We start from the raw sequence: 25477 nt of genomic DNA, 5'->3' as shown, positions 1-25477 counted from the left end.
ACTACTACATGTATCTGAATTTGTAACAATAAAACTCCATTCAGGTTTTGAACCAAGCAGTCCATTGGCGCTTCTGAATTTGGAATTTGATGAAATTCCTTGTTCCTCCTTTCACTGGCTTTGAGTTACCTTACGGAGTACATGGCCTGTCCACAGAGTTGACGAATTTCTTTTTTATACTGGCAGTAATTTGTTTGCTATGGATTCCAAACACACTGTATCCATCACCTCTGCATTTTCCTGTATTCAGAAGTCCATTCAAGTTTCGATTTTCCATATCAGTCTTGTGCGCACGCTCTCATTGACAATTCGCGGACCGCATTTTCACTTTACGCAGGCTCACACTCAACGAGATTTCTTTTCCGGCGCCATTTTCTAAACTTTTCCTTCGATACGTTGTGTTAGTTACCGCTATAGATTTCACGAAACCCTGCATTACCTTTTAATAATCCGGTAGAAATGCTGATAAAGTTTCGCTGCTTCGGGGAAAATAAGCTTTAGGAGGAAATAGATCCACAGAAATGGATCGTTACGTGCGTGTGAAGAAGATCGGCGAAGGTTCGTTTGGAAAAGCGTTGTTGGTAAAGAAAAAGACCGATGGAAAACAGTATGTTATCAAGGAGATCAGCATTTCAAAGGTGTGTCGTGCTAAAGATTTGCAGTCCAAGTTTCTCCCAGACGAGGATAGTTTAATTTTGATGCAGATCGATCGATGCCAAAATTTACATTTTTAGTTTGTAAGCTGAGCGTTTGAAACTCAACTTCCGCTCAATGTTTTTGTTGTGCAGATGTCTCCTAAAGAAAGAGAAGAATCCAGAAAAGAGGTAACATTACAGACTCCAGAAAATACCTCTCTGCTATTTTAATAAGTTTTGTTACTTCATTTTACGACAAACAAACACAACAGTGAACACAAGTACAGTACATGTAAGAACCAATTAAAGCTTGCGTACATGTAGGAATTAATGTAGATTTCTGCAAAATTTTCGCGATTACTTATATTTTTCGTACATGAAATCACTGTTTTAAACGTACAGTTAAAATATGCGATAGCTATTTTTGTTTTGTTTTTCGGTTTACCACACCAGATTAGATTAAAAATGGGGTTTGTTTACATGGACAGTACTCAAGCTTGCATACATGTGCATAGGCTTTTACTGATTCCAAGGTTCTACATGTATATGAAGAAACTCAACTTGCCCGTAAATGTTTATGTTTCCATCATCGAATAGGCTTAAGTGTATGAAAAAGTAAAAATAACTTACTAGTGCTTAGTTGAAAATGAATTTTTAAAAGCATTTGATTCAGTAAAATTCTGCAGGGGAATGCTCAGATGAGTCTGACTGCAACCTTTCCCCACCCCCTCCCAGGTTCATATTGCACACCACTGCTTTGTGCCAATCAGAACATGTCATGGTTATGACCCTGTTCTGATAACGTAAATCAAACTCGTTTTTAAAAGTAATCACATGATTTTGAGTTCAATTTGGAATAAATAAATTCAAGCAAATACATGTACAAATGAAGTAAAGATTTCCAAATACTTGTACAAGTCTGAAAGTTGTTGCAATTTATAGTTAACAGTCTTTGAAAAATCTGATAACCTCAAGATCACTAATTGAGTGCAAGGCCCTACCGGGGAATATTGGCCCAAGTTCATGGCAGTACAGACCATAGTTAGTAGAGGAGACTATTAACTATGTACTGACCAAGCACAGTGTGGTCCTTATAAAACTGATGAAGGCAATATTCCCCATCTTGGTTGTTATTTGCACTGAATTTGCTTTTTTCTGTGCTGAATTTCTCCAGATCTCCTGTAATTTCTCTTTGCCAATCAGAACCTGCTCAATTTTTCAATTGCATTGCAAGGATTTTTAACCACAATAATATACTGGTACATGTTATCAACACAGCCTTTTTGCTCTTCATAGGTGAAGGTTTTGGCCCAGTTAAAACACCCAAACATTGTGTCCTATCAAGAGTCATTTGAAGGTAAGAATTTATTGCCAAAGTGAATAGACACTTACATGTACATGTAGGCTTCACTTTTTCTGTCTGCCTAAGTTATATAAGCAGATGTCTCCCTTTGCAACTCATTTCTCCTGCTCAAAAGACATCACAGGTCCAAGCAGTGTCTGATTGGGTGTTGATTTTTCAGGTTGAATATCAGAGATACACGTATCTTTAGCAATGGAAGAATAGGTCTTTTACATGACTGTGACACGAGATCCTGTAAATAATAAAACAAATAAATGGTTGTATGAAGTAGATGCCAAAATGAAGTGGCCTCAAAATTTGAAATCATAGTAATGCGATTTCATCACATTATTTCTATGCTCTTTTCTGGTATCTATTTCTTACCACAACCATATTTTATGATTGACAAGGCCACATGGCATGATTCATAAAAAGGGTGAATCATGTCATGTGTGTGTGAATGGAGACATACATGTATGCTTTCTTGAAGTACTACACATGTGTATGTCTCTACAGAACTTGCCTTGTGTTAAAATAATGACTCACCAGGAAGTCGCACTAAGACTAAAAAGGCAATCAGAATTAAATGAATGTTATGAGCATTGAAATTTATACACCATGTTTCCAGAATTCATATTTGTAATAACCATTCTTTTTGTTTGATTTCTATCAGAAAATGGAAACCTTTATATTGTTATGGATTATTGCGAAGCAGGTAACTATAATGCATCTGGATGTTGTAATTATATTGCTAAATATTAAAATGGTATATTAAATGTTTACTCCATTTAATGCACAATCAATGCAAATCACAGTTTTCCACACCTTGTGTCATTCATGAATTATGTGGTTTTCTCCCAGTTGTAACTTAGACAAATGTTTGGGGAAATTACATATTCTTAGACTTTAATGATTATTGATATTTTTCGCAGTTGTTGTAAAATTTTCAAACTTACATGTACATGTAAACAACTTCAGAAATTAATTTTACTGCTTGCCAGGAATTTTGGCCCCATAATTACCATACATGGTCCATTTTCGTAGTTATTCCAAAAAATGCAGGAGAAAAACACGCAGCCAATATACACAGTTTATGTCTGTGGAATTGATTTTTTGTCAAACTGATCTTCAGGTGACTTGTATAAAAGGATTAATAACCAACGTGGAATACAGCTTCCAGAAGAACAGGTAAGTGTACTAATTAAACAGTATATGTAAATACAGTAAATTAAGCCCTCAAGTGCATTTTAAGTACTCAGTATGGTTTTTCAGTCTAATACATGTAGTTTACTTTTAAGTATATAAAGTATGGCTTGTATTTATTGAACTGCCAACAACAGTAAAACACTGACTTCTTGGTTCACCTGTGAGATGATGTATGCTCAAACGCCACAGCAAAAGGTTAACAAAAACCTTCTACATGACCTGGTTCTGCTTGAAAATCAAAAAATTAAACAACAAAATGCATTCTATTTGAAGTTATCACTTTTTTATTTAATGCACTGTCAATAAAATGCTTCTCAAAAGAAAATCCTTCCCATGTTGGTTGAAAGAAAACAAGTTTGATAACTCCTCCCTCTGAAACATGGCAGCCAGAAAACTTTGGGCTGTAATGATGTCAGTTGATGTGGTGCAGTCTCAAGTGTCTGTTAGGGGAGATTTACATCAAACTGCAGAATCATTAATTTGACTGCTTTATTCCAGGTTTTGGACTACTTTGTACAGATATGCCTGGCATTGAAACATGTTCATGATAGAAAAATCCTTCACAGAGATATAAAATCACAGGTTTGTTTTTAATTATTAATTAACATTCATGGATCAATTATTTCCGATTCATTTGAAAAATTTACAAGTCAGAGCATTCTACATAGTTACATTTCAATATGTACATGTACTTATTAAAATTACTGTACACCTATGAACTATATACATATTTATACACTGTCAGTTGCTTTTTCTTCAATTAATTGTAGAAGTTGTAAATAAACTTTTGTAACTGTAACGTATTTAATATGTTTTGTATTTTATAGAACATATTTTTAACAAAGAATGGAATAGTCAAGTTAGGAGATTTTGGAATTGCAAGAGTTTTACACAGGTGATCAGTTTTATTATTTTATTATCATTTGCTGTGATTAATGATTAAAGTATACATCTGGTGGTGGGGGAAAAATTGAAATCCACTTGCCCAGTGGGCCAGTAAATTTCAATTACCCTCAGGTAAATATTACTTGGTGAAATGGTGCAATAAATTAATATTCAATACATTCTTTCTGACATAGTTTAGGAAAAGGACTGGGGTTTTCTTTGCAAACATTTCTAAAAGGGTACTTATAGTAGTAGAGGAGCATTAGTTGAGGAAATGCAGTTAAAAGTTTTACTTTACAATTCACTATTCTTGAATTTTCAGCACTGTGGAACTAGCTCGTACTTGTATTGGTACTCCGTATTACTTGTCTCCAGAAATATGCGAAAACAGACCTTACAATAATAAGAGGTTTGTCAACTACTTTTCTTGTTGTACATTGCATGAAAGACCTACCAAACCATTATTATTACATGTATATGTAAGTTAGATCTATAACTACATGTATGGGCAGCTTGCAAAGATAGCCATGTCCAATAGTCTGGGGTGAATCTATTTTGCAGTTGGGTGATTCTGACCTTCACTTGCCTGTCAGGCAAGTTGAGTTTCCTGGGAAAATTGTTGAGAAAAAAATTCAACTTACAGTCTGGAGTGCTGTAAGAGATGGATTTTTTTTGTGGCTACATGTACTACTGAGAATGACTTTCAAGCTGCTGGGTGTACATCATAGTTACAGCTTGCTCAAAGGGCAAGTTCGCAAATTGGTTTTCTTTCACCCTGATGGGATTAAGTATGATAGAAGTTAGACCAAGTCCATATAATGTCTTGATTTCTGGTATTATTTGTTTTGTAGACCTTCAAGTTAAGTGACATTTATGAACCAAATCCAAGCTACTAATCTTTAGTTAGTCATTGTTACATGCACTGACAGTAGGTTCAATGTCATCATGATAATTATGATCAGTAAATACATGTAGTGGTACCACACACAGTGTATACTTAGCTCTTATTAACCAAGCAGGAGGTCTGTATGGGAGAATCTTGACCGAGGTCGTGAGTACAGACCGAACGCAGTGAGGTCTGTACACATGACCGAGGTCAAGATTCTCCCATAATGACCGACTTAGTTCGGTTAATAAGATGTTTATTATATGGCAAAGAAGAAAACTTTCGAATTCGTTTAATGTAACTGGTTTGCTGACATTTTGCTTGCGAACGGCAATGAGCTTAACTTAAACCTGCTGAAATTTGCTCGTCCTCTTTACATTTTTTTTTTGTCATCAGACTTTCTGGCACTTCCATAAATGATTCAGAAGAAAATAAAAGAAAATGGTGAACATTTTTGTGTTTTAGTTTGCTACTTTTTCAATGCAAAATGAAACCGGTCTGGATGCCGGTGTAGATAGGAAAATCTAGACCGCGGTCAATATCGATTTCAGCCAATCAAATTTGTGAATTCAGTAGTTCCCAGTCCTTGTGAGACACAGCCATATAATAAAGTCATGTATTAATTGAATAGATAATAATATTGTTTTATTTGTTTGCTTAGTGACATCTGGTCCCTTGGATGTGTTCTCTATGAACTTTTGACCCTCAAACATGCTGTAAGTAATGTAACCACTTATATGTAACATTATATTCATTTCAGCCAGACACCTTTTTCTGTGTAGTGAAAATGTGTGCAAACCTCCACTCCAGCCATTAGATCGAGAAAATGACTGTCTCGAGTCTTGTATTCACTTTTCTTCCAAACTGAAACATTGTGATCATTTTCTTAGTCACCAGTTGGAGAGCAACTTTTTTCCTTGTTTATTAACTCTGTGTTTGTTTTTTTTTTTCATGCAGTTTGAAGCAGGAAATATGAAAAATTTGGTTTTGAAAATAATAAGGTAAGACCTGTATGTCCAAAACAGATTTTGACATTAAAAAATAGTGTGCACACTTTAGCTGCTTGTAGTTATTTTCCTGTGTTTTTAATGTAGAATACTTATTTATGAAGAATATAATAAATCTTGAATTTTTTCTTTTTTATCAGGGGTTCATACCCACCTATCCCTTACAAGTATAGTGCAGACATTAGAGGCTTGGTTGCACAGTTGCTGAAACGAAATGCACAGTAAGTAATTGCAGTATCATCAGAAAAGGCTTTTGGCTTGTAGCATGCAAGAGACATGGTGGCCCAGTGGTTGGCTTGGTGGACTTCAGATTGAGCAGTCTGGGTTTTGAGCCTTGGTTAATGGGGCTAAATGTCATTTAGGCTAAGTTCCTGGTGGTTGCCGCTCACAGGGTTGTCATGGATACCCTATGCACTTGGTTTAGTTTGCCCTCAGGCCTCACCATCCTTTCAGGCACCATTCCTTAAGCTCATTGTTTGTTGACGAGGTTAATGTTCCTGACCACAAAGCTACAGTGTAATTCTCACATTGCCTCTCTTCTCGTAGGTGTAGAAATGGATACAGGTATACCTTCAGTAAATTTAATGTTGAGAAAAACCCTGCAATGAAAAGTAGCATCCCATGTGACACAGTTCACCTGACATCATCTTCATGCATTATTTTAGACACTAAAGTATACTACATGTATTTTTAATTATCATAATATATAGACATGAGTATTTTACTGGAAAATACATCATTGGTAAAATTCATATGAAACCACATCTGGGACCTGAGTGGCACGTTTTTCATATCCTCACTTGGCTAGTGAAGATATACATATAATTATTATTATTGCTTTTTTTTCCTGCCTTTTCATGGTTGTTTGTGTAAACAGTCAGTTTGTCTATGTATTAAAAACAAAATTATTCCTATGTTAAAAACAATATTTTACTCAATGACTATGTACGCTCAATCTTGACCTTGGTGTATAAATAAACGAAACAATTATTCTTGTCACAAGGTCTGAAAAATTTGTAAATGAAGTGATACAGTCGAAAGCTTCGTTTACAAATTTTTCAGACCTTGTGACAAGAATAATTGTTTTGTTTAATATTTTACTCACCTGCTGCGCTCATTTGTAAAATATTGTTTACCACCCAAAATTAAAATTCATTATTTTTTAACATCTTTCCTGTGATTTTTCGTGGTATTTTGCAGTGATCGTCCATCAGTTAACTCCATCCTAAAGAAACCATTCATTCAGAAGAGAATTGAGAAGTTTTTGTCGCAAGAGGTCAGTTGTTGGTTCAGGACTAACTTAACCCTTCGTGTTAAGTGTCAATATTGTCTGCAGAGTTTTTGTGGCTTTGTTGTCCAAGTTTTCAAAGTATGTTTATTGTTACATGTATATATTTACTGCCAAAAAACTTTCTGATTGCAACATCACCCTCCCCCCCCCCCCCCTGATGTTCTCAACTGAGCCATGCCCACAGTATTGTCATCAATAATGATGGCAAACTAATCAGTGTTACTTCATTTGTATCTTTCCTGCAGGTTATGGCAGAAGAGTTCAGTCACACAGTAATCCATCATAAACCCTTGGGTGTGTTCGGCCAACAAAGAATGCCTCCCAAACAGCCTGTCAAGCCAGCTCCAGGTCAGTATTCCAATGATGCACTTTTTAAATAATGTCGTGCCCTAGAAATCATGTCTTGTCTTCTTGTTGTCATTTAATATGTGGTTTTGTATAGAGGCATGGTGGCCTCATGGTTAGTGTGCTCAACTCCAGGTTGAGCGGTCCAGGTTTGAGTCCTGGCCCTGGAAATTGTGTTGTGTTGTTGGGCAAGACACTTTGCTCTCACAGTGCCTTTCTCATCCCAAGTGTATCATTGGGTAGTGATGAATTTAATGCTGGATGTAACCCTGAGATGGACAAACATCCCATCCAGGTGGGAGTAGAAATACTCCTTGTCACTTAGTGCTACAGAAACCGGGATAAGCTCCGGCCTGATGGGCCACTTGGCTCGTATGTAGACTTCACTCTTCACCTTCTAAATTTTATTGATGATGTTTGTTTCTATGTGTACAAGTCATGTGTATATTTTTCAGCACCACAAAAGTACAGCAAGCCAAAAGCCAAGTACGGAGTGTCTGTTGCAAAAAAGAAGCCTCCAGCAAAGTGAGTGCAAGTAACTATGTGAAACTGTTTTTAATGCTATTACATTGCTTAGCTGCAGTTTTACAAACAGAAATGGCAAATATTGCAGGAACCATTTTAAGTGTGTGTACTCCAGCAGCAAAACATACTTGCCACATACAATTAGTTAAAAGAGAACCAAACAAATGTGAGAACTTTTAAGTTTTCAGTGTGGTAAATGTAAAACAGTGGACTTAATATTAGAAGTACACTGTACTTACTAGAAAACTACATTGTCTTTTTATTTTTAGGAGGCCCAACTCTGGAGAAGCTGGCAAAAAACCTTCCAGACCAAGCAGTGCTGCACAGGAGAAACCTAATGACAAGAAAAAAGAACTGGACGCTCGTGAAAGAAGACGTAAAGAAATGGCACAGAATCAGGTAGGTATTCAACCTACACTTGCATGAGTAAAGGAAACTATGCAAAGGGTGGTACTCAGACTGTTGCTTTTGTTCTGTATTCAAGAGATAAATCATCTCCTCAAAATCCCTTTTCCCTCGAAACTCAAAAATTAAAGCTGCCTTGTTACAGGATTCTTGATTCATGTAAACATTGAGGATCTAGTTTTGAGTTGATCATCAGTACCTACAGCTGTACTGCAGGGGGAGGGGGGAGTGACACTGATGGCTCACCATCCACACCTCCCTTCTTCCAGCTATCCATAATTTAAATTAAATCTTTATCAATTTAAATCTTTATTAACTTATCACTACTCATGATGACTTCAATAGCGTTGATTCTAGCAGTATGCAGGCACCTGTCATATATGAACTCAGTTAAATGGCCTTGCTCTCCATGAGTTCTCGTAGCTCAGTGGATAGAGCACCCGCCCGGTGTTCGGGAGGTCATGGGTTTGATTCCTGTCAGGGACTGAGAATTTTTCTTTGTCCCACGCTCATGTCATGTGATTAATTCACCTTCACATTTCATTACCGAGCTTAAAATTCACCATCTTTAGTAACTTATCACTACTCACGATGACTTCAATAGCGTTGATCCTAGCAGTATGCAGGACACCTGTCACATATGAACTCATTTAAATGGCCTTGCTCTCCATGAGTTCTCGTAGCTCAGTGGATAGAGTGCCCGCCCGGTGTTCGGGAGGTCATGGGTTTGATTCCTGTCGGGGACTTAGAATTTTTCTTTGTCCCATGCTCATGTCATGTGATTAATTCACCTTCACATTTCATTACCGAGCTTAAAATTCGCCATCTTTATTAACTTATCACTACTCACGATGACTTCGATAGCGTTGATCCTAGCAGTATGCAGGACACCTATCATATATGAACTCATTTAAATGGCCTTGCTCTCCATGAGTTCTCGTAGCTCAGTGGATAGAGCACCTGCCCGGTGTTCGGGAGGTCATGGGTTTGATTCCTGTCGGGGACTTAGAATTTTTCTTTGTCCCATGCTTGTGTCATGTGATTAATTCACCTTCACATATTCATGAATTATTTAGATATTATTAAAAAAGTGGATTGTGGAAAGTCTGTATTCTTTTGATGGTGTCATTGCAGGAGCAGATGTACCAGGATCACATGAAGAAGGTTCAGCAGCAAAGATGGGAACGTCAACAGGTAATCAAACTATAAGTTATGAATCAATGAAAAGATCATTCACGATAGTTCACAATAAAAATTAAGATCTGGCCAATTTGCTAAGACCAGAAGCTAATCCCACAGTTTTGTTATTTGCTCATTCATTTGCTCTTTAGTTTTTCTTCTAAAATTGAGATTGCAAAAACTAGACATGTTAAAGGTACACACTAAATGTACATGAAAAGAATTACAGCTCTCGCTTGTATGTTCCCCCTTATATAGTACTGTGTGGAAGCTATCCAAATATTGATGGAATATTCAAAACATGTCAACTTTATTTTCTTTAGCGTGACCAAATTAACAGAGCTCGTGAGCAGGCATGGAAGAACACTCTTAGTGTTGGGCTTAGTCCAGAGGTGAGATTAAATTTTGTGAAGCTCACTTTGGATTTCTTTAGATTTAAGTGCTAGTTCTCCATGTTTGTTGTACATGTTAACCATGCAGAACCATTCTTATGGGACACAATTTTCAACTGAAATTTCCTGAAACTTTTTGTTCCATTATTTTGCTTTTCAACTAAGACCTTACGTGTTTGTGCAACAGTATGAGAGGAGAGGAGGTGTTGTTTTACAACTGAAACTTCTGGACTTTTCTTTATTACACGTAAAATATAAACACCCATGGTATATTGCTTTTTATGTTAGCAGAAGAGAGGCACTCGTGAGCAACAAGAGATATATTTTTGCAGTAAAATGCTGGCAAAGTAATGGTAAAGGCATTTGTTCAGATTGCCCATCCACACTGATTTACAAATCAAATCTCTATTCACATGCGTTCATTCAATCCGTCACGAAATTAATAATTTATTCACGAACATGCCGTACATTTGTGTTTGTTAAAAGAAGTCACAATTTTGGCATTCACTAACAACTCATCAAAATCAGTGACATTTTGAGACGGATCTCTTGTTTTCAGGAGTGCGATATTCAAGCATGCCTCTATAAACTCCAGGACAATTGTCTTCAGTCATGTTTTGTTCTTAATACCTGCGTGCAATTGATCGACTTGATTCTGCTAATGCAAGACACTCTCTTCTCTGGGGTATGACTGCATCTCTCAGTCAGATTTGAAAAAATAAAACCTTTGATTGTTAGACAATTCTTAAATTATAGGGCTATAAAGCTAAAATAAATATCCATATTCTTTAAAAAAAACCTGTTAATTAAATACTTATAATTACTAATTGTATATAATCACAATCACAATTAATGTGTTGTACAAAAATAATTATTATAATGAAAGGTGTGAGAAATCTAAGACCACTAGCTAATTTTTTAGGAATAAATATCATACTTTCATGTGCGATTAATGTAAAAATAAGCAAAGATAAATTAAAATAGTTTCCAACAATAGTTTAAATAGTTAAACTCATTTTAAAGAATCAAATGGTTTACTAATTTATTCTAACCTACAGTTTATCTAATGTAGTGTGAGGTTTCCTTGAATTCCTTATTTTGCAAATAATGGTTTTGTTGTCTTGTACATGTAAAAAGGTTTTCAACCTTTGTTGTTTTGTAGAAGGAGAAAAAGCCGTCAGATCCAGCAGCTGGTGCTAAACCAAATCAGCAGGACATATTTGTAAGTGTCAGTCGCTTCAGGGTCTAAAAGAGAGGGAGGAGTGCCTGGAATTCTGCTTTGTCACTCAGAGACCAGGCTTCTCGTATCGTAGAGCGTAATCAATAATGCTGACTTTTTTGTTCCTTGGCTCCTTTATAAGGTGATGCCATAGAGCCCCATAACCTAAATGGGCTCTGTGATTTACTACATGTATGTTTGTGAACTTTTTTGAATTTAAAAAATGTACCAGATTTTGAGACACTTTTTCAGCCAGTAGTTTACATGTACACATGTATTTCATTGCTTACTAAGGCTGAAAAAGGTGCAAAAATTACACCACGTTATGCTTGACTGTTAAGAAGATGCTTCTCCCTGACTGGATCATCTTGAAAATCAGAAGAGGAAAAAATAGGGAAGGGAAAACTCCAAGCTTTCCCTGATTTCACTTTCAATCTTCATATTGTACGCATGCTCATAATATAACATCGTTATACTTCCCAACTCAAACACGTTTTCCGATTGGGGGAGGACATGTCACGTGTCATGGGTCAAAACTCACTAACTCCCCAGGGGAAACAACAACTTGAACGTTCGACTCGCTCGTGATCAGGTCGTGCACCTTGAAAATGCGGCAAATTTGTGTGTCAGCCGGTGTCAAGCAAATAATTTTTTGGCAGTTGTTCTATTATTGACTTGGGAGGGATAATAAAACACTTAATGATAAACACCGTAGCCAGGGCTGATAAAGATCATTATCCTTTACCTTCCCCTTACAGAAAAAGCAGCCACAAGCAATGCAGAAGTACCAAGCAAAGGGAAATGACAAGGAAAGTAAAGAGAACAAACCTGCTCGCCCGCTCTCAGCAGAAGAACGGAACAAACAAGCGGCTGTCAAAGTGGCTGGTAGGCCTGTGTCTGCCAACGAGGCTAACAGAGCACCAGCTGTGAACCCTGTGAACTTAGCATGGGATGCTGCTAAACAGGGGCAGGCAGATAGGTGAGCTATGGTTTGAGATTTAACGACGGAGGCTTTGGATAAACAATTAAGAATAAAAATTTTAATTAGTGATAATAATTTTAGATGACGTTTCAGGGACTCGTTCATTTTCAAGTTCGTAATCACAACGACATGCAATAAAAAACAAACACAAGAATCTGACTTTTAGTTTTACGAATTTGAAAATGATGAACTAGCCATCGAAACGTCCTTCAAAATTATTATCGCTAATTTTTATTCTTGATAGATTGAGGTTTGACTCCCATAAATACCATTTCGTGTAGTCTTAAGACTGAAAATGGGCTTGAGATTTGGAAAATGTAGAGTGTAGTTTATTTATTTGGTCTTGCTTTGTGGCTTGTTGTAATCAGTAAATCAGATGTCCAAAAACCACAATCAGATTGTTACAGAGCTTGATAATCTATTTCTTGTTCTTCCGTACAGAGCTTCAGCAGCCGGAGCTGCAGAAAGGGCTCGTGTCTTAGAAGAGTTCTGGAACAGAAAGAGAGATGCGCAGAGAAATAGAGCCCGAGGACAGGTATGATTGTGTTTTATATTCTCCTTGGCTGTTTACTAGACAATGGACCGACACTGCTAGAGGAAATTAGCTTTCAATCTTTCTTGGGAAGTAGAGGGTTTATGAAAGAGTTGCAGATCCCAAGCAAGAGCTTCTGATGGTGAAAGGTAAAGGTAAAGTCTGCATGCGAGCCAAGTGGCCCATCAGGCCGGAGCTTATCCCGGTTTCTGTAGCATGAAGCGACTAGGAGTATTTCTACTCCCCCCTGGATGGGATGCTAGTCCATCGCAGGGTTACCCCCAGCATTAAGTTCGCCGGTACCCATTTATACAACTGGGTGGAGAGAGGCACTGTGAGAGCAAAGTGTCTTGCCCAAGAACACAACACAATGTCCCCGGCCACTCGATCCGGAGACGAGCGCACTAACCATGAGGCCACCGCGCCTCCCTTCTGATGGTGAAGCTATGCTCAAAATTACTTTGAAGTCTGAGGAAATTCACCCTAACAGTTTCCTCATGTGGAAAAACACCATAAAGGGATAATCAAAACCATAAGCAGGGATGATTAGTACATGTGCTAGGGACGTATGAGTGTGACGAACGTGATGATAAACGTGACGAACGTGATGAACGTGAAAACTCTCGTCTACATATTTCATGTTTTGTATCCTTCGCGTGGCTCCTTTAAAATATTTGGGGAAAATCGACTACAGGCTTTTGTTACTGAAAAACTTGCTTTTCTAATTGTTCTTACTTATTTTTCCTCTTTACTTAGAATTTCAATGTTCTGCCCGATCATTATCCGCCAGGTTGGTGAATTGATTTACTGAAAATTTCATATTTTAAGACTTTCGTTTCAAGTTCATTGCCTTGCGTTGTTCTTGCTCCTTACGTTATCTTGCCGTTTTCTACAGCAAACGTTCCTGGTAAAAAAGATGCTGTGTCAGGAAAGGATGCAAAAGAAAAGGTTTGACTTATATTCTTTACGAAGACATACACAGAAAATGACTTTCTTCTAATTAGGTCTATCTGTCAGGCGATGTTTTGTGACAAGGCCATTTTAGACCGTGTCGTAGGCGAGGTCCTGCGAGTTACGCAAATGTCATTTGAAATTCCTCTTACTGCAACATTGAGCAGAGCTGCAACAAGCCAGTTTTGTGAAATAAAACCCACGACATCGTAATCAAGTAAAAGTTGGGAAACGTTGAATTCGTGCAGGCAGGTAGATTTCAGGTCATTGCATAAGTTGCTACCGTTCACGACGGCGTGATACATTTCGACGTAGTCTCGAAGCTCGTGCTGTTCTCTGAATGGTACGTAAAAATCAGAAAGTTTATTAGTGCCTCGACAAAGATTTGCTGAAAACCATACCCCCACCCCTCCCCCCTCCCATTCACTCGGCTGAACTCTTGTAAAGCTCAGCATACCATCTGCCGCTGTGTCGTGCGAGAGATAGAGCCTTTGCTTTGAGACTTGTAAATGTCTTTAACTGTCTTGTCCCTTGTTTCCTTCAGGAGTATCTTGCTCGTTTGGAAGCCATCAGACGGCAAAACTTCCAAGAACGAAAAGAACTTCAAAGACGAATGGCTGGAGTGCGTGCTCCCGTGGAAGTACCGCCAGCACAGGTATTGAAGGACAGTTAATGGTTTTCTTCATTCGTTTTTCAACCAAAAAAATATTTCCATGTCATTTGCACTTTTGAAATGAAACAATTAAAATGTGCAAGGGTTCTTGCTTTCATAGCATTCTCGTGTAGCATTAGTAAGAAAAGTAAAGGCGAATACGCAATAACGAACACGAGTTCCCTTGCACTTGCAGGAGCATTAAGTTTGTGGTTCAGGGGATTTTCTGTTTCCAGTTACTAAATACGAAATACAAGCTTGGGATCTTTTTCTTGCAGAAGGAGAATGTGATGATTCCAGGAGATCCACGTTATGATCCTGCAGCCAGGAAAAAGAAAATTGCTGATCTTAAGGTGAAAACAACAAACAAACAAGCAAGCAAACAAAAAGGAAACAAACATGGTTAACTTGAACTTAGCTTTGCAAAGGAGTCAAAGGGACCCAATGGGCGACTCGTGAAATCTTTTCGCGTCGTTGAGATATGTAGAAGTCAGTAATTGATAGATAGGGTCAGGGCAAGAGGTTTTTTAGTTTTAATAATTTTTGGCAAGAATAGATTTCAGTCCCATTCTCAGTTGTGTGTATAATAGAGCGATTTTCAACTGTTCGTCGAAAGAAATCCTGTGTTTTGTATTGCTCTTGAACTGACCTTTATAACTTGTGAAATGTGCTCTAATCAGTGAGACCAAACATAATCTTATCAACCAATCAGGAGCAAGGCTTAAAGCAACACGTGACTTGGCTCTGGCGCATTTTCCCGTCTTAACAGCATTTGCGTCGCGTGTTCTTTGAGTCGTGATTGGTCTATTGCGTTGTTTACCGGCCTAATTGCATTTTATTTCATTTCCAGGCCCAAGCAGAGGAGCGAGCCGCCATGTTACGAGCCCAGCTTGAACAGAGAAAGAAAGCGATTTTGGAGAGAATTAATAAAGAGGGCAAAGACAAGCTGGAAAAGGTTTGTAAATTTTTAAAAGGTCTTTTTTTTTTTTTTTTCTGAGGAGAGTTTTGATTAAGTCCCATCTCAAGGTTGAGAACCATTTAGTTTTAAACAAAGTTTGTACCATATCACATTTAGACTGCTTGTGAGCTTATACATTTATTTTTTTCACCAGGAAAATCAAAGACAAGATCCTGATAAAAGGTACGTTATGTAAATACGTTGAGTGATTGACGCCTTAACTTGAAAGCTTCTCTGTTTTCTATTCCTTGAGCAAGGTGATCTGAAACATGTCGTGAGAGAAAGGGAAAAAGCTCGATATAACACTTACAAAGTGAATTGGAAAGTGATCAGGATGAACACTTCGTTAAAATGAGTAATACTATATAGCTTGGCTTATTTCTCTTCTTTTCTTTCTGTTTTGAAACAGGCCTCTTCCAGCCTTAGCGAAATACGAAAGACCAGCAGGTATGATTTCTGTGCAGCTATGATTCAAGCTTTGAGAAATTCAGGTTTTTTCACGTGTGTAATACTTTGTATTTTGGTGTCATTTGGCTCACAAGGCTTATTGATTTGTCGTAGAACCTGCTCCAAAGCCAGCGGTCGCCCCCGTAGGCCTGGAGACGGCACTGAAAGAAGTTGGAGCCACTATGTTATTCAGATCGAATTCTGAGGTAAATGAATCATAAATGTGTCTTGGTTTTGTAAGTCTAATTTCTTACAAAATGAAAACTTTCTTGCACTTTTTTCTGTCCTGTTTTCTGCTCTAGTGAAAAACGAATTCTGCAATATTATTGTCTGTCTCTCGCTCAAAACAGGTAATTATTTCACACACTATCACTGATTTATTTTTCCCCACTGTTGTTGTAGAATGATATTCGTAAGATGACAGAGGAGGAGAAGGACGAACCTTTGGCACCGCGCAAAGCCTGGGGAGAGGTACCGTTTCAGCTTCGCGTTCTTCCATTGGAAGTTACAGCCTCTGCGATGGAAGGTAAGCAAGTGGTATTTTAAGTAACAGAACAGGAAACATGCTGTATATGGAAAGATTTGTGTGTAGCTATGTATCAGACAAGTTTGGTCGAGCCATACTTTGTCTTTCCCAACAGACCGCGTTCATGTATGTCAGATTTGAAGTACTCGCAATTTTGATTTCGCATTCTTTGATCGTCTTTGCTTAGAACCTAAACTAAACCTATTTATGGTTGTATCTGTGCCGAGGGGTCAACTAGTAAGGGTGGGGGGAGGGAGAGAGCTTCTTTTTAGCTTATTTCATAGGTCCTTGTCGACTACAATTGTGTGTAAAGAATCGTCTCATCAAACGCTTAGTCAACCCGGAAAATTCCTTTGTGATGGCTTAGCACTATAGAGAACTTCGTATTGGCTGGTGATGTTTTTTTGTAATATTCTTAATCTTTTGGCTCGTACCACACATGACAAGCAATCATAGGTGTTACATGAATCTGTTTACAGCTCCGTGAACGAATGTTCGACGACTCCCGTGGAAGTATCGAGTGTGTGAAGATAGACCTGTGTTCGCTCCGGCTCTGACTCAGCTCAGATTCTAACTCGTTATTTGCTGTTCCATTTTAGCGACCAGCGCTCAAGATGCCGTCTTGAAACCCGCAGTCGACCCCGCCCGGAAACAGTGGAGCAAGCCACAAATGACCCAGATTATATCCGCTCTGGGTAACGCCAAACTTCAGACTGTTACAACCACCATGGGAGGAGACGACGAGCCCGACACTGCAAGGAAACCTCAACTTCCGGTTGTCACGCAATCTTCACCTGCAGGGCCATCAACAGCAATGGGTGCAACTGTCACGGTGCAAAACCCCACCGTACAACCCATGCTGGGGGTGACGGTGGTGAAATTGCCCACCGGTGATTCTCCAAAAACTGTTATTATGAGAAAGAATAAAGTTGAAGAAGCGAGCGCTCAAGGAGAAGCCACCATAACGATATCAGGAACAACGACAGAGAACACGAAAAAACCGCTTCCTTTAGAAACAATCTCAGAACGAACCAAAGAGAGCGACATTAGCAAGGAAGGTGCTACTGTTAAGACGGAGAATTCAGAAGATCTGAGTACAGAAGACGTAGAGAATATCCCGGTGGAAAAGACGTCTGAAACATCAGCTCAGAAACCAGCACCACCAGCTGCACCAAAGAGCCCAGTGAGGGCCTGGGGAGAGGCAAAAGCAAGCACACCCACTGAGAGTAGGTTTCAGTTCCTGGATCAATTTGTTAATTCTCCTTACTACCTACATTTAACGTTAGTTCTAAGAACAAGGTTGCCATAGGTCAGGAAAATGTTCAGGAAGAAACATTCTTCAAGGTCAGGGAAAAGTCAAGGAATTTTTATTCGGAGTCAGGGAAAGATGAAATTGTGAACAAAAGTCATGAAAAATTGAAATTATAATACGGCTGATTTAATACCATTGAAGGCTGGAAGAAACATTTCAGGTCGTTGCGTTCTCAACAATTTTTTTCCTAACTTAACGTTAGCCTCTAAAACGTACGACGATCACCCACTCGCATGGGAGCCCCCTCCCTGGCTTGAGATCAGCTGCTTAAATCTCCTGGCTTGAATAAATGACATTGTGTTGATATATCAAGGAGAAATCAGATGCTGATCACCAGTGCTCTTCATGTTTTAGGTGCTCCACAACCAAAATCTCCCAAAAGTGCCTGGGTACAGTCTGATAACAGGGCGGCTTATCAACAGTTCTTGATCGAGTCACGCAAGCAAGCCGAACAGGAATCTGCGTCAAGTAATAACCAGGAGCCTCCGTCATCTAAGCAGGCCGAACAGGAATCAAAAGAAGCTCTCTTTGAACGAGTTGAACGTAAAGAAGAAAAGAAAGAAAAGGAGTTTGAAGATCTTGAAGTACAAGACATTTCAGTTGACGACTTGTAAGTGTGTTTGGATTTCAGTGAGAAGTTTAACACAGTGTTTTGACCTTTCTTTGCTTTTTGGCGAAAGTGAAAAAAATACATCCTGTAAGTCTCCTATCGTGTAGGATTACAAGAATAGATAGATGAGGCTGGCACTCGTAAAAGCATTCTTTCACCTTGGAAACATATCACGGAATTTACAGATGAACTAATTTACCGCAATGTGGACGCGCGGTGGCCTCATGGTTAGTGTGCTCGTCTCCGGATCGAGCGGTCCGGGTTCAAGCCCTGGCTGGGAACACTGTGTTGTGTTCTTGGGCAAGACACTTTACTCTCACAGTGCCTCTCTCCACCCAGGTGTATAAATGGGTACCGGCGAATTTAATGCTGGGGGTAACCCTGTGATGGACTAGCATCCCATCCAGGGGGGGAGTAGAAATACTCCTAGTCACTTCATGCTACAGAAACCGGGATAAGCTCCGGCCTGATGGGCCAAATGGCTCGTATGCAGAATTAACCTTACCATAAGTAAATATTTTAGTAGTTAAAGTAAGAGAAAGGTACTTGGATTTCAGATCATTTCACACGGCTGACGGGTCACTCAACAACTCCCTGCGAGCTGCAGAGTTACAAACAGGAATTTATGATACGAATTTTACGGTGAGTTATTAACACATAATTTTAGCTGCATTTACTCTAACTTTCTAATAGTGTTAATTGTTGTATCTCTGATCTGAACCAACAGCGTTTCTGTTTTAACTGTCGTTCTTGGCTCTTCAGTGTATCTTCCAGTGTGTTAATTAGTTTTGGGTTGGTGCCGTTATGCACCTTGCAAGAGTGCCTGGTTTTATTTGATACGTCATGTAAGATATGTTCAATAGTGACCAACAGCTTTTGACTTCACTTCTGTGGGTTTCTCTTTCTTTGCTTAGTGAACAATTTATTTTCAATGAATATTGATCTTTCCTTAGTTAGGTACTTAAAGGAGCTCAGTCACGGTATTTTGAGTTATTTTGGCTGCGTACAGAATTACCTTTAAATTGAAGGAAACCTGAAAATAGTAGTTTCCTAAGATAGAAAAACACCAAAGAGACAATAATATACCATAAAGGAACAAGGATGGTTGAGGATGGAGAAGATTATCACGAATTACAAACAGTGAACTTGATCCATGAAGGCTTAACTTTTCAAAATGCGCAAACCTTGACGTAAATCCTTTAAACGATGGTAGTTTTAGTAGAATAAAGTTATTTTAAAGAATCAACGACTGGTTTTATTGTCTGTCAATCAATTCACGACATTGTGTCCTTGAATTATCACAGAGGCTTCGCACCTGCTCTCTCCCGAACTTACGGTTGTTGTTCGAGACTGCCACCCCCGGACGTGTAGAGACTTCTGAGGCAGACCCGGGGGAGGAAGATGAAGATGAAGTGGACGACGGAAAGGAAACTAACGATGAGCAAGAAGACATTGAAGACGATGATGAGGAAGAATTGGACGAGGAAGATGGAGAGCTAGACGAAGATGACGAAGAAGAAGAGTTGAACGTTGGAAGGTATAGGGAGCAGTGTCAAGGACTAGCCTGCGAGCACGCTCTTTGCGATAGGAAGTAGGAAAGGAAAAGGAGAGAAGAAGGCTCTTCTTTTCTTTTCCTTTCCTTACCACTTTTCTTGCCACGCAAAGAGCCTGCTCGCAGACTACAAGGACCGTTACTTTGGTGATGTTTGACGATTCGCAAAATTGCTTTAAAATTTAGGTTCAGTCTCTAGCTTTATCCAGGACGGTACTATTTACAATGCATCTGCCAAAAGTGAACAATCAAAGCAACAATTTGATTGTACGGGCTCAATTTTTATTGCATCGAGAAGTCGTTTAGCTTGACCATCGCTCCTGCACATTGAGAACGAGAGGTTTAATTGATTTAGTACTAAGTTCCCCTGTTCCGTCAGACAAATGTTATGTTATGCAATTTTTTTTACTGTTGGCATTTTGAAGGTTTGTTCAGGATAAAGCTTTGTTTGTCCCAACACTAATTAATTATTGAAAAGACATTATTTTGATCTTCGAAATATCTCGGTCAGCAATTAGTGGTTCTCTTGTAACTAATTTGACAATTCTGCATTTTCTCGTTCTTCAGCGAAGAAGAAGAAAACGAAGAATTCGAGGACATGCTGAATTCCATGAGGGATGTACTCGTTAGCACAGGTAAGGTACATCTAACTACTGTTCTTACACAGGTCTCTCCAGCACTTAAGGGAGTTAAGTCACGGTTTGTGCATCTTAAAAAGTTTAGCCTAAATTTTTCAATTTCGTCGTTTTTTAATCCGTGTCAATCTTCTTCATCCCTAGCCATCCTTGTTCCTTTATGGGTTATTATAATCTCTTTGGTGTTTTTCTATCTTAGTAAACTATTATTTTCAGGTTTCCTTCAATTTAAAGGTAATTTTGCACGTGGCCAAAATAACTCAAAATACCGTGAATGCTTACTGCCTTCTGTGTCGTATTTTAGGTCGTTCTCCTTCGCCCATGAAAGGCATGCGTGGAACAGCTAGCAGCCTGGACTGGGATCACAGCGTAGACACCGTACAAGTTCCTCAAGGTAAACAAATGTTTCCTTTGATTCTTGACCTGAGAAGGCTGATGACACTCTTTGTTTATTTTGTTTTGTTTATTTTACAGATGATGAAAGTGACGGCGTGGAAATGGGACGATCGTCATCTGAACTGTCCAATCTGAACGAGGACTGGGATTCGGGTATGTGGAGAATGGTCTAAACTGTTCACAGCCCTCTTTTTTTCTCGCATTTTTATTCGATCGTAGAATCGCAAGAGAACTGGACGTCAGCGAAAAACTGGAGACTTGACGGGAGAAAATAGAGAGGCTGTGAACAGGCTAAGAATTGTTAGTGCACGTTAAATATCCAATAACCCTTTTCACGGTTAATTTTTCTCATTTGCATTACAGTGTAATCCAACGTGGATTCGAGACAATCTCGGGCTAAAATTACAAAATAGCCCGAAATTGCCTCACATACATGCTAGAGTTTATTGTGATGCAAATGAGCGAAGGTAACCGTGAAAAGGGCTATTGAAAAACATAGTTCGATTAAATGAAGGATTCTTTATCCTGTGAAACATGATTCTAGAGGTAGTCAAAGGGCTGCTTTTCTTTGGGGTGATCCGGACCACGTTCAGTGATACAAGATCGCTGGGATCATGGTGCATCAAAGGAAACGATGAGTCCTTGACCAGAGTGTATTCATCGATTCTTTTGATGCGCCATGACATGAGTGATCTTGAATCATTGATCCCGATCCGTATCATACTAGAGGGACGCAGCTTAAGACTAATGGTGCGCTCGTTGATCCAAAATGTGCACCACTGAGTTGGAAGTAATATATCAAACACGAAAGACCGTGTTTGACCTTATTACCAAACACTGAGAAGAGAGTTGAAAATAGGACACGTAGCGGAGTATTTTTGACGAAAGTCGAGGTGTTTGGAAATGTGATCAAACACTGTCTTGAGTGCTTGATATATCTTCTCAATCGAAACTAAAACTAAGGAGAAAATGGAGAAAAGAAATTAAAAAACTATGCTAATTAAGATCAGAAGTCCAAACACCGTCACGGTCATGATTTCCTTTGTTTAAACTTGATAAATTACTAATGAGTTTGAGAGCAGACAAGACCATCCTGCCTTTTAAGCTTGTTTCCACTATGCCTTGTGTACTGCTAATGAGTCCCAAGTGTGACGAAACAGCTGTCCTCTGCAAGGCTTTAAAATACCTTAGTTTGGATGTGAGCAAATGCACAAACCCGACTGTAGTGAGTCCATTAGTAAAAACAATTATTAGCGAATAATAGTACCCAGTTGTCTTAATCCTTCCAGCCTTTACAGCCATTGCTGGGTCGTAAACTTATTGATAAGATTGCGTGACGACCCATCACGGCTGCAAATATTTTGTGACATTGTCATTTTAAAATAGGTGATGAGGAAGATGACGACTCCGCTAAAAAGGAGGAGCGAGAGAAGAAGCGACTGGAGGATGAAGAGAGTCTGTTCCAGAGGCTGGAAGAGTCACGGCTCATGCTCGAACAAGAATTGGGAATTGACAGATTTCTTCGAGTCTACAAGTTCCTTCAGGTACCAAAATCCCCCTATTTCTTGGTCACGCAATGTAACGCGCCACTTGCTATTAGGGAAGTGTTGGGTGATCATAATTACCCAAGTAACAACATCAAAAAAAATTATAGTGACTGCCAACAGAAAAGGCTGTTCGTTTGGCTCTGTAGAAACTGTGCACTACCTCCATACCTTTTGGTATCAACAAAACACGACGAATTACAGTCGAACCTCCACTAACGGCCACTTTTTTTGGTCCCAGCGGACAGTCCATACATTCACTCTTATTTTAACCTGTCTACAACGGTCACCTCTCCACAAAGGCAACTGCTACTAAAACTCGTCTCGACTGCACAAATAACCTCTTGACAACGGCCAGTTAATCAATTACCGACGAACGGTGAATACAGAACCACATTTTTTATTGGAAATTGTTCATTAAACTTGAACCGTACCACGCGTCGTTGGTCTCAGTTTCTATTTAGTTTTTGATATATTTTGATTGTGTTAGGTATTTATAGGTTAAAATGTAGGCTCGATTTCCGCCGCTTTCTCGAGTCCGGTCAGTTCGGGGGAGGAGCGCGGGCTCCATTCCCGAACAGCGGCTGGTAATCGAGCCTTGCTAAAATTAGTATTTAAAAAAAAAAAAGAAACGTAAATGATGTTCCCCCGAAAAGAACAGGTGCTCTCTCCTCATAACGGTCACCTGTCTACAAACGGCCGCTTTGCTCTGTCCCCAAGGTGGCCGTTGTCCGTCGTAGAGGTTCGACTATATGTTGACGTAATATATCAAACACGAGAGACAGTGTTTCATCGGGATATCCAAACACCGAGAAGAGAGTTGAAAATATGACGCGTAGCGGAGTATTTTTGACGAACTTCGAATTTGTTCAAACACTGTTATGAGTGTTTGATATATCTTCTCCATCGAAACTAAAACTAAGAACAAATCGGAGAAATAAATCGTAAAAATCGACGTTAATTAAGGTCAGATATCCAAGCACCGCCACGATCATGAATTCCTTTGATTAATCTTGATGAATTATTAATGAATTAGAGAACTTTCTTTTTTCGCTTCCAAGGTCAGAGACATTTTATATTTGTTACTTTCCAGGCTGTTCAGGAAAATGAGGACGACAGTGCAGACATAAGTTCAACAGGCGAGATCAGTGAACTACTGGGAGACAAGGAGCACCTGTACCCAAAAATACTTTACCTTGTTATCGCGGATTCTGCTTACACTGAAGGTAAGCAAGCCTTGTATTGTTTTCTTGGGCCCAGGCCAAACGTCGAATTCCACATGAGACGAACTAAATTGCAATTTGAGTCGATCCAAACGGGTATGGCTCAACCGTTGGGCCAATTCGTCGAACCAAATTCAGAGCAGCGAAAACGAAACTCGAGGCTAAAATATACACTATCATACACATTTTTAACTTTTTCATTAAGTTCGATTCATGAGAAGATCTGTTGATCTATCTTAATTCAGTCGGACGAACTTAGGCGTTATCAAACGTTGAACTTATCACGAACTTAATTTGCTCAGTTTAGTTCGTCTCATGTGAAGTTCGAAGTTTGACCTGGTCTTAGATCTATGATACTGCACACGATCCTGTTTGGACCTATTTGCACTCTCGCTTGCCTCACTCGAGCCAGGAAACGTAACGGAGCTGTCTGGCAACTCAAACGTAAATATAAATTGCAAAGAGTCCTGTAGTCTCTCTCATGTTGATCTACAACAGGTGGCCTTGCTGCTTTTGATTAATTCTAGTCTATTTTTCCTTTACAGATAATCAGTAAGCAAGTATTGCTGGCATTAATGGATCGATCTTCACACGGTGCTGTAGTGATGCTTATCATGAAATTGTCTGAGAGAGTTCAACAATTCATCAAAACTTTGCGAACTGCAAAACATTATGCGGTACAATTTTTGCTTACAGTTGTTGCATGTGATATACTAGCGACAACATTTCGTCTGAATCAAACCTAACCAACTTGCTTGTGTGGAGACAAGTGGCCACTGGGTTTCTAGTGTTGTAAGTATGTCGCATGCAGTAGTTGTAAGAAAATCTGTTCTAAAGGCACTACTAGAAAGTTTTCTAAGTTGTTCTGCAAAGTCTTGCGAGTCTCCCAACAAAATATTGAAAAGTTCGAAAGTTCCTGCATCGAATTTTTTTTTTATGATTCTCATAAATTTGACTGAACATGAAATCTGGATTATTTTTGTCATTACAATTTCAATTGCGTTCACAAGTTACGCTGGCGTGACTTGCAGTTGAGGGTATGAAATTTCGGTTACCACTGTGCTAGATTTAGGGCGTTTTTTTCAGTCATTAGTTTAAAAGTGCATCATCTTCTAGCGGACAAGTAGATTTGACCAATTTTCGGCTATCAGCTGAACTCCTTTAAGACCCTTGTAATTGGTTAAGTTGGGTTTAATGAGTGTAAATACAGCCTCTTAGCGTTAGTTGCATAAAAATTACAGTATTGTATAACTTAAGATGAAGAAACAAGTCGGGCGGGAACAGGTTCAAGCTTTTGTCTTTTAGTTAGGTTTAAACATGAAGTCTTCCGTGCACCCATTATATCGATCGGCAAAACGTGGTAAATGGCGTCTACTGAAGCAACAAAGATTCAATTGCACTATGGTGAATTTTGGTTTCTTGTAAATAATTACAAGTTATATGGACCTTCTGCACGACTTGGCCACGTAGTTCAAAGCACGCCATTCTGTCTGGCAAGATCTGGGAGCTGTCGCTTTCTCAATGCCATTGAGCATGGTGAGATTTGTTCCATTGACCGAGTCGTACAAAAGGTTTATTGCGCTCACGAAGTGGCAGCTAAGCAACTTATAACCTCTAAATCCACTTAATATATGGTAGAGTGAGAATAAACTCGGACGTATATAGCCCGGACTCAGTTGTGTTTTCAGTAATATATCAAGCACGAAAGACCGTGTTTGACCACATTTCCAAACACCGAGAAGAGAACTGAATATAGGACGCGTTATATAGTGCAGTATTTTTGACGAACTTCGAGGTGTTTGGAGATGTGGTTAAACACTGTCTTAAATGTTTGGTATAT

The 25477-nt window shown here is 39.0% G+C and overlaps 1 protein-coding gene across 1 annotated transcript; it reads left to right on the top strand.

The window, feature by feature from the left end:
• The first annotated feature begins 337 nt into the window (after positions 1-337).
• Positions 338-25301, top strand: LOC110048426 (serine/threonine-protein kinase Nek1-like). The gene is made up of 39 exons (XM_020754219.2): positions 338-638; positions 789-824; positions 1932-1992; positions 2651-2692; positions 3110-3165; positions 3682-3765; positions 4011-4078; positions 4391-4477; positions 5616-5670; positions 5912-5955; positions 6102-6182; positions 7162-7237; positions 7498-7600; positions 8053-8122; positions 8392-8521; positions 9662-9721; positions 10030-10098; positions 11261-11320; positions 12076-12296; positions 12741-12834; positions 13588-13621; positions 13727-13779; positions 14327-14437; positions 14713-14787; positions 15285-15389; positions 15547-15575; positions 15802-15839; positions 15954-16045; positions 16242-16365; positions 16965-17591; positions 18032-18287; positions 18845-18929; positions 19592-19824; positions 20407-20474; positions 20779-20868; positions 20949-21023; positions 22257-22414; positions 23508-23640; positions 24183-25301. Exons 1-39 carry the CDS (start codon positions 522-524, stop codon positions 24191-24193), a joined length of 4011 nt encoding a protein of 1336 aa, XP_020609878.2. The 5' UTR covers positions 338-521; the 3' UTR covers positions 24194-25301.
• The last annotated feature ends 176 nt before the right edge of the window (positions 25302-25477 follow it).

This window comes from Orbicella faveolata, unplaced genomic scaffold (assembly GCF_042242905.1).
Source record: "Orbicella faveolata isolate gen_17 unplaced genomic scaffold, um_ofav_v1 contig_35, whole genome shotgun sequence".
NCBI lineage: Eukaryota > Metazoa > Cnidaria > Anthozoa > Scleractinia > Merulinidae > Orbicella > Orbicella faveolata.
This window is presented reverse-complemented; position numbering and strand designations above follow the sequence as displayed.